Raw genomic sequence first — 10487 nt, 5'->3', positions numbered from 1 at the left:
GGGCTCTTTCAGCCGCCCCTGTCTTGGTTAGAGTCACCTTTCCTTAGCAATCCTTTCCACAGATTTCTCTATCTGTGTGTCTGGGCTCGCGGAGATGTTCTGACCTCATGACTTTCCAGGGTGTCAAAGAAATGTCAGGACTGGGAACTCTGGAGCTTGTTGAGTTAAATAGCTGGACCCTGGTTCCCTCTGAGGTGCTGTAAACCCTCTGAGGGTCCCCACAGTGAGACGGGGCAGTGCAGGGAAGAGGACATTCCAGAGGTCAGTGGGTCATCCCTGTTGCATCTTTTACAGGACGAGTTGGCGCGAGGGGGCGGGCGAAGAGCAGCTCTCCCGGCACAGGTGAGATGGGGTGAGGTTTCCTGGGGAGCCCCAAGGCCCAGCCTTCTCTTCCATTCTCCTGCTTCCCTCCCTCCCTCCCTTTCACCATAAGGAGACCTCCCAATGCAGATAGTTTAACTGGGGAGGAGGCTGAGTTCTGCTCAGAGAGGGCCTGCCCTCAGCCACAGGAGTCAAGGGAGAGGCCCAGAGTTAGTGACACTGAGCTGAGCCTCAGGGAGGAGTGAACATTCACCAGCCTGGGAGGCCGGGCCTCCCGTTCCAGGCAGCTGTTAGGAGGTGGAGCCAGAGCTCACACCCAGGCCACCTGACTCCAGAGGGCACACCCTTATCCTCCACAAAATACCAGCAGTGGTGGGTCACCTTCCCATCGGGAAAGCAGACACAGCTCCTCTGTGAGCCAGTGAAGGCTTTACCTGGAGGGGGCGACTTGCTCCACAAGGAGCTGAAGAGCCAGGGGGAGTAACGGGGGAAGACCGTCCACTGCCAGGAGGGCAGGATCCACATGAACGGGTCGGGCATCCTGCACTTCAGGTCAGGAGACATGTGGTTATGGTGCCCTTCTCTCCTCCTTGCATCCCAGGCAGGGCCCTGCTTATAGGTGAGGAAACAGAATCTCAGGAGGTGACGGACTTCTTGGTGGGGGTGGGGGTGCTGGGAGAGATCCTCTTACCTCATTCTGAGAAGGACTTGTCCTGATCCCATGCTGGCACACAGTACATGGAGGAGCTGGCCCCAGGATCCACCCCATCTGCCTCCTCTGCCCGGCCCTTCCTCTTGCACCTACTGCTCCCCCACTGCCAGGGTCCTAAGCCCTTGGTGAAGCAGCCCCGTGATGCGGGGGGTGGGGGGGGCTCCCAAAAGCGAGATGTGCAGAGGAGCCAGGGCTCTTGGGCAGGTGGGAGGAGCCATGGAGGCACCACTGGCATCGCAACACTCCTTCCTATCCCCAGAGCTGCCCCATGGCCACTGTCCCTCCTCCCCACCCCACCTGCCTCCACATCCAGTCCTCACATCTCTCCAGAGTCTTGGGAGTGAGTGTGAGAAAGTGCACGGTGCTCAGTGGGGCTGGACGAGGACCTGTTCTCAAGGAGGGTCAGCTCCCTTGGTGACCCTGTGTGTAGGATGCTCGGGTCTGGTCCTCCACTTTCCATTTCCCTGCTGTCTTCCAGTTGCTGTCCCATCTGCACCCATCCTGACTCCCCCTCCGCCATCCCTGAAGGGGTGGGCCTTGTGGGAGTCACCTGTGGGTGAATGGTCCTTGAGCAGGACTGAAATGGAAAGTTATTTTGCCTAAAACACAAACCTTTTTCTACGGAAATATGCCACATACACACCCCTCCCCCACCCCTTGCTATCTTCCCTTCTGCATAGAAAAGAGGAAGTGAGTCAAAATTTTAACTTCAGGGACCCAAATGGTCAAGGGAGGCAGTGAAGTTCAATAATGGGAATCTGTTAAATGAACTGGAACACAATTACATAAAGATTTCCATTTTAAATCTCCTATGGAGTCACCTCTGAGGGACCTAAATCCTATACCTTCAGCTTATGTTCTACAAGAAGGAAAAAAATGTCTGAGAATACAAAGTTTGCTTCTCAAAATAATTACAAGTTTTTATTCCATTAGTTGAAAAGGAGGATCAGAATTCTCCCTCCTCTTGTATCATTTGGTGAACATACTTAACTATTAAGAGTTGGAGGGTGAGCCAGACCCACTGTGTCTTCCAGCTTCTCTATTTTCCTTTCAGCCTATTTTTCGCTCTGAATTTTCTGACTTGAGTCAGGTACATGAACGTGAGGAAGCCTGTTAAGTGTAAACGAGTGCATTCGTGGCTTGGAAGTCTTCCTAATGTGACAGCTGCCTTCCTAGCTCCTAAATTATGCATTACGTGGAGTCTATTGAAAACTGACTATGAAAGAAAAACTAAAGAAGCAGCTTGCTTTCTGTGTAAAAGAGGTTGGGGAAGATTGAAAGGCAAACTCTGGCTTGCTTTCCACATTCCACATGAATTCCATTCAGTTGGGAAATGAGATTACAACAGGAATTACAGCTTGGAATAAATATGCGAACCACTAAGTTACATCTACAGTGCTTGGAAGAATGCCTGGTACAGTTCATTACCAAAGAGAACACTGTTTCTTAGCTGACTGAGGATACACGGTTCAGAAGAGGATACAAACGTATATTGACTTTCTTACTCAGTCTTGTCAAGCAATATGGAACTGCTCTTTGATGACCATGAGACCCTTCTCCTTAATTCCTTGCCCACCCTCTCTGTTCCTCTGCCCTCTCTGAGAGCCTAGGTCAGTTCTAGAGCTCCTCCCTGGGATCACAGCTGTGGTGGCACATACTCTTTCTCACTTGCTCCCATGTCTTTGAAGGAAGTAGATTTGTTTCTGGCCAAAGACTTTCAGACTATGGGAAAGAGCATCTGTAGGACAAACCCATCTTTCATGGCTAATACTGAACAGCTTCCTAACCTGGATGAGTTATTATCACACTTAAATAATTTGTTTTTACATTGTCTTACCAAAACCCTCTTCCCATAGGAGGTGAGACAGAGAACACGTTAGGGTAGGAGTGGGTGAAGAAAACCTACCCTGCCACACATGTGATCACCTGTCTTTGAGTCTGTAACTAGCACTCAGTACTTTTCAGTGTACTTATACCAGGTGTCTCATCAGAGCCTGCAGTCATCGCAGCGATTGGAAACCAAGTCCCAAAGACATGGAGATTGTTAATGGTGGAGTCAAGACCCTTGTTTGATGCCTCTTCTTGCCTTCACAACAAGTGAAGCAACCACAGCAAACATGCTCATAGGGTCTGCCCCACAGTGACTGGGAACCACTGTCCCCACCCTCAACAGCCTCTTCGATGCTGCTAGCATCATCCTTTGATGCAGACCACATCTGGTCGATGCTCCAGTATTACACTCTCTCCCTTCAGATTTCCCCCTGCTCCCCAAGGGTATGCACTGCTCTCTGGGCAACTTCCTCTCTCCATGCTTCCTGCCCCAGCACCAACCATACCCGAGACTCGACTCTGCCCTGGTCACCCATGCCCCAGACCTCTTGGCATTTTCACTGGAGTCCTTCAAGCCCCCGTTTCCTTTGCCCAGAATCCCCCCACCTCACTACCACCACTACCCTTCTCTATCTCAACCCCTTTCTTTTCTTGCCAAACTCATGTTCATCCTTTAAGACTCAGAGGAAAAATCAGCTCTTGGTGAAGCATTTCCAACCATCCCAACCATAATTTATCACTCTCCCTCTGTAGTTCCAAGATCTTTTTTTCTTTAGTCCACCTTTCATTCCTTCTTTAGAAAAAAAAATATGTTTATCTAAGTTATTGTCAAGATCTGGCTCCCTAAATATCACCAACACAGCCTGTTGATAAGACAAAGCCGATTTATTGCTTACAGCAAGCAAAGTCTTGACAATATCTCAGAGAGGGGAAGGTAAGTCAGAATTTATTAAGAAATGAAAGTTTGGGCTTCCCTGGTGGTGCAGTGGTTGAGAGTTCGCCTGCCGATTCAGGGGACACAAGTTCGTGCCCTGGTCCGGGAAGATCTCACATGCCACGAAGCGGCTGGGCCCGTGAGCCATGGCTGCTGAGCCTGCGCGTCCGGAGCGTGTGCTCCGCAACGGGAGAGGCCACAACTGTGAGAGGCCCGCGTACCGAAAAAAAAAAACAAAAAACAAAAAAACCAGAAATGAATGTTTGCTTTAGGATAGGACTTTCAAAGTGACGGCCTTATTAGGATTGGGTAAGAATCACAATATAACAATCTACAATAAACAGCAAGGCCAGGATTTTGAAGCAAAGCATTGAAAAAGATCTTAGGGAGCAAATTAGAGTCTGTTATGCTTTCCATTGTAGAGCTGATGGCGCTTTGGGAAAATTCTGTAATGAGCAATCAAGCCATTTGCTGGTCAGGGATTCCTGGAAAAATAAAGTCATGCTAATGAAGACAGAGGCATAGCACAACATCATCTTCATAAAGACACTAAGGCGTAATTGGGCTTCTCCATGTCCAGGCTGAATGTGGGGAAATGGCTTCAGTTCTCAGTTTGTCTTTGTGGTCATTCTTCATCCTGAGCTGAAGGACTGACCATCAAATATCTGAGAGTATCAATTCAGATCTTAACTGTTGTTTGAGGTGTCATAACTGCATATCAATTGTCTGCTGAAAAGTTGTTTCTGCTGGTGGTCCTTTCAACCTGTGTATCAGGTTTTCCAGTTCTTTTTGATGGATGACCCTTTGCTGGATCATTTGACACACAGCAGCTGTGTAATAGAATTCAAAACTCTGGAGATCACACATCTGAACACACACGGAATGCAGACAAATACTAAGAGGATTATGACCAGAGTTTATATAGCCCACTTTTCAGCCAGGATCCAAGAGTGCCCAGACTGAACAAGAAAACAGATCTCATGCCCAATCTGAGATGTCCACAGAACTACATATGGGGTCATTAGACATATTACCCAGTTTTATGATATCTTCATTTACTACCTGGATCTTTTTAGTAATGTTAAAGATCTCTGAGAGGTCTGCAGGAATGTGAGTACAACATTCTTTCCCTGAAACAACTCATATTACCCTTGAGAGGTCAATATTATATCTAGAGCAGCTCTGTTCTGAACCTCTAAGGAGATATATTCTACGGCCTTAGTGGCATTGCCTGAGTCCTACTGCTTTTTTCTCTCAATCATAAGGTTCACCCTACTATCTGGGCCTCTTGTAAAGTATGAAATGAAGAGTCCTGAGGAGAGAAGAAAGAAATCCAGAATTCCCCTAGAGTAGTTAGGGTTTCAGTTATGGAATCAGGGCCAGTTTTTCTCCTTTTTCAGTGAAACTATCTGCTGATCTCTTTTTCCTAGAGGACAAACCAATGGGCCAAAATGGAGCCTGGGTAATGTCAAAGGCAATCTTGAGAGTTGGTATTAGTATACCAACGTAATAAGTTCCTATCCAATTTGTGGGTAGTAGCAAGCAGGCTTCTGTGCCAGATTCAATACCAGTCATTGAGGGCCACCCAGTGACCTGGTTTTGGCCAACTGATTTCTTACAAGGAACTGGGACCAAGGGAAGCTGGTTGGCTCCCAAGGCTCCTTTTTGCCAGTTCATGGGTGAATTGTAGCTGGGAATTAGAGTCATTCCAAGGAGTGATTAAGGATGCAAACAGAAATATTAGAAACAGGGATTATAAGTAACACAGTTAAAAGTAGCCTTAAGTGAGTGAGAGGATAGAAGATAGGTAAAAGAATAGAAAATAGAGGAATACAGATCGTAAAGTAACAATCTGTGGTCTTGTTCTGTGGATCTTGGACTCAGGTGTATACATCCAAGGGCTGTCTGCTTCAGGGTGGCTCCTAAGAACCTTCAGCCTGAGGTCACCAGTAGGGCCAATCTTCCAGTAATTTGAGGATGGTTTATGTCTCTTTAGTTGAAGGACATGAATTCAAGAATCAAGCTGCTTAAGCATTTCACTGCTTTGCTAGTTGTTAACAGTACCTGACAGAGTCCTTCCAGTCAGGGTTCTGAGACAGTCCTTTGATGAAGACAAAAACTCTGACCTACAGCTGAGGTTTCAAGGAAGCTTTGGGGTAAAACAAATAGTATCTGTAGGTAACAGAAACTTAAAATGGCTGTGGTTAACTTACTACTGATAACTGTCAAAAGTGAAATATTTCATAGGGGTAATGAAATTGACAAGGAAATTTAGTTGTTTCTGTAGCACACAAAACAAACACAATTAAGGCAATCTAAAAGTTTTGAACAGAATGCCTATAATAATTAAGCATGTCTTTATAGACAATGAACATTATATCAGATTTATAAAGATAGTTAAACAGATAAAGATATCTTGAGGTATAAAACAATTTTTAAAAGACATGTACGTAATATACCAAAATATACCAAGCATGTAAGAAAAATATATCAAGACTATATCAAGTAAAGAGATTCGGTAGATCTGGAGTAGGTCCTAAGTATGCGTATGTTAATAAAACTCCATAGGTAAGTTTGATGTTCATCCCCAGTTGAACAGCACTGGCCTTAAAAATGCTAGATTCAAATTTTAAAAGATTGTTATCAAATAAACATTTTAAATGATAACTAAATTATGACTGATAATTATAGTGCTGCCTAACATGAGAAAATCATCATCAGGACTCTGATAAATAGAAACCAATCCTGGCAGCAAAGGCATTGAAAAATCTCTAGGAGCAGCCCATAGAGCATACAATTGCTGAACTATTTAACATTTGACCTATACCAGTTTAACCTAGAAAAGGCTAAGCATCTCTTCTGATTTGACTCCACTTCCCATGAAACTCCAACAGTAACATATCAAATAACCCTAATTGCTTCTGGCACCTTTCTTTTTTAAGAGATGGAAAAACAAATCTTTGTGACTTCCCAGGGCCCTCTAGGAAATCACAAAGAAAGTTTTAGATACAAAAGATATTCTGAGGGCTTCCTTGGAGGGCTTCCTTGGAGGGCTTCCCTTCCCTGGTGGCGCAGTGTTTGGGAGTCCGCCTGACGATGCGGGGGACACGGGTTCGTGCCCTGGTCCGGGAAAATCCCACATGCTGCGGAGCGGCTGGGCCCGTGAGCCATGGCCGCTGAGCCTGCGCGTCCGGAGCCTGTGCTCCGTAAGTTATTATACTTCATTTTACACTTACGAGTCAATCTTAGAAACAAAAATGAAATCAAAATTTTTCAGATTTGATGGAAATTCCCTGGCAATCCAGTGGTTAGGACTTGGTGTTTTCACTGCAGTGGCCCTGGTTCAATCCCCGGTTGGGGAACTGAGATCCGGCAAGCCATGCAGCATGGCCAAAAAAAAAAAAAAAAAAAAGCTTTCAGATTTGAACACAAGATAGGATCATGGATGCCTTAGAAACAATATTTGGCTACTCATCTGAAAGTGACAAAAAAAACTTTAAAAAATATACTTAGAGAGTAACATGGTCACCTACCAAGAACCTTAGTCCTTCATAAGTGAGGAAGCTTTGTTTTCCTAAATAATCAAAGCCATAATAAAGCCAACACAAAACACAAAAAATTATTGTGGGAAGACTCAGAATCTTTGCTATATAGGCAGATAAAGGAGGGGGGTGCTTTACATCATAAATGAAGGCAACTAACAGTAAACTATAAAAATAAACAGAAACAAGCCCATCAAAAGTAAGCAGATTTTGTTAGGATTTTAACAGGTTGCATAGCTTCTCAGACTCATTATTTTTTGAATTCATTATTTTTTGAATTTTTTGAATTCCCTTTCCATGAACCTTCTGCTATTTTCTATATCCATTCAGGTTTTGTCCTTCACCATGCTCCATTCACTCTGCAACAGCCTGTCATTTCATTTTAGGACAAACCTATTCCTTTTCCCTTAACAAAAACACATTTTTTACTTTGCATACAAAGTTGTACCTTTCTGTCAAGACTATTCATAGTAGAGTCTCACTGAATTATAACACTTAACTGAAAGAACTTCTATCTCACAGAATAAGCTGGGAAGATGGATAATTGTCAGCTGTCACACATCAGCATTTTAGACTAGCAGAACTCATGAGTACACATAACACAACTTTCTGCAAACAAACACAACCCACACATAATTTTTCAAAGGGACAGAAATGTACATGTTCATTTACAGACACAAAGATATTACTTCTAGGTAGCATATTTTTTAAAAAGAAACAAAAGGATACAAACTTAAAATCTTGCTTAGTAATCAATGTTTCACAATTTCATCTTACTTAGAAATGATCTAGGCATCCAGTGAATACCGTTAACTCAATTTAGTATCAGTCCAAAGTTTCAAGATACCTGTAAATCTTGGAAATTAATCTTTCAACTGGAATACTATAAAACATATATACTGGGCTTCGCTGGTGGCGCAGTTGTTGAGAGTCCGCCTGCCGATGCAGGGGACACGGGTTCGTGCCCCGGTCCAGGAAGATCCCACATGCCGCGGAGCAGCTAGGCCCATGAGCCATGGCCGCTGAGCCTGCGTGTCCGGAGCCTGGGCTCTGCAACGGGAGAGGCCACAACAGTGAGAGGCCCACGTACTGCAAAACAAACAAACAAACAAACAAAACCATAAATACTATTGAAATCAAATGTTCAGAATGATGAATCAACTTAATTAAGCACAAATTTATGTATTTCATAATCTTAAACTTTAAGTAGAAGTATCACTAGCATATTTAATCAATGAGCCTATATAAGTTTAGGATACCTATGTAGAATAAAAATATAATCTTGTGTTGTATTTAATGCTGAAAAATCAAAGAAGGCATGTTTCTTTTTATTAAACTAGACATAATAAACTAGTTCATTTGCCAAATTTTTACCAAATTTCTATGATTTTTTGGAATATTTAATTTATATAAACACATTGATATCTTATAAACCAATCAAATGAGCTCCTTTAATCTTTTTTTTTTTCCTTTAATCTTTAGAGAAACTTCTCCTTGAGATGTCCCTTGGAGCGTCTCATTGATCAATTATTTCATTTTTTAATAGATTTTATCTTTTAGAATAATTTTAGATTTACAGGAAAATTGCACACAATATACAGAGTTCCCATATATAATCTTCTTTCCTCCTCTCACCCAGGTTTCCCTATTATTAACATCTTGCATTAGTGTGTTATATTTGTTACAATTGATGAACCAATATTGATGCATTATTATTAACTAAAGTCTACAGTTTACATTAGGGTTCACTCCTTGTGTTATACATTCTATGGGTTTTTTTTCCCTTTTTTAAAATTGAGGTATAAAAAACTCTATGGGTTTTAACAAATCCACCATTACAGTATCATATAGAATAATGCGCCTTAAAAATGTCCCTCCCCTTTCCCCTGCCCTCCTGGCAACCACTGATCTTTTATCGTCGCCATAGTTTTGCCTTTTCCAGAATGTCATATGGTTGCAATCATACAGTATGTAGCCTTTTCAAACTGTCTTCTTTCAGTTAGGAATATGAATTGAAGTTTCTTCCATGGTTGTTTTTTTTTTTTTTTTTTTTTTTCTGGCCGCGCTGCCTGGCATGCGGGACAAATCCCCCACCAGGGATCAAACCCACACCCCATGGAGTGGAAGTGTGGAGTCTTAACCATTGGACTGTCAGGGAGGTCTCGGTTCCGCCATGTTTTTTTATGGCTTGATAGTTCATTTCATTTTAACACTGAGTAATATTCCACTGTCTGTATGTATCACAGTTTGTTTATTCAGTCACCCATTGAAGGACATCTTGATTGCTTCCAATTTTTGGCAAATATAAATAAAGCTGATATAAACATTTTTAGGTTTTTTGTGTGGACCTAAGTTTTTGTGTGGACCTAAGTTTTCAATTCATTAGGGTAAACATCTAGGAGTACAATTGCTGCATCATAGGGTAAACCTACGTTAAGCATTTTAAGAAACTGCCAAACTGTCTTCCAAAGTGGCTGTACCATTTTGTATTCCTATTAGAAATAAATGATAGTTGTGGCTGTTCTACATCCTCACCAGCAATTGGTGCTGTTATTCTACTGAATTTTAGTCATTCTGGTAGGTGTGTAGTAGTATCTTCTTGTTTTAATTCGCAGTTCCCTGATGACACGTGATAACATTTTTTCATATGCTTATCTCCCATCTGTATATTTTCTTTGGTTAAGTATCTGTTCAAGTATTTTGCCCACTTTTCTTTTTTTTGCCCACTTTTTTATTGAGTTTTTCTCACTGTTGAGTTTTAATAGTTCTTTGTATATTTGTGTACAAATTCTTTGTTGAATATGTGTTTTACAAATATTTTCTTCCAGCATGTGGCTTGTATTTCCATTTTCTTCTTAACTGTCTTTTGCAGAGCAGAACTTTTAAATTTTAATAAAGTCCAACTTATCAAATTTTTCTTTCACAGATCATGCTTTAGGTGTTTTATCTAAAAAGTCTTTTCAAAACCCAAGATCACTTAGATTTTTCTCTTATGTTATCTACTAGGAGTTTTATAGTTTTGTTGTTTTTTTTTGGTGGTATGCGGGCCTCTCACTGTTGTGGCCTCTCCCTTTGCGGAGCACAGGCTCCGGACGCGCAGGCTCAGCGGCCATGGCTCACGGGCCCAGCTGCTCTGCAGGATGTGGGA

At 42.6% G+C, this 10487-nt stretch overlaps 1 protein-coding gene across 1 annotated transcript in view; it reads left to right on the top strand.

The window, feature by feature from the left end:
* Positions 1-1059: 1059 nt before the first annotated feature.
* The window catches only part of TMC2 (transmembrane channel like 2), an 83190-nt gene continuing 73762 nt past the window's right edge, over positions 1060-10487 (top strand). Inside the window, exon 1 of the mRNA XM_067013694.1 lies at positions 1060-1237. Within this exon, the coding sequence (XP_066869795.1) occupies positions 1060-1237 (178 nt within the window). The remainder of the gene's footprint in view (positions 1238-10487) is intronic.

This window comes from Kogia breviceps, chromosome 14 (genome assembly GCF_026419965.1).
Source record: "Kogia breviceps isolate mKogBre1 chromosome 14, mKogBre1 haplotype 1, whole genome shotgun sequence".
In the NCBI taxonomy this organism is placed as follows: Eukaryota; Metazoa; Chordata; class Mammalia; order Artiodactyla; family Physeteridae; genus Kogia; species Kogia breviceps.
This window is presented reverse-complemented; position numbering and strand designations above follow the sequence as displayed.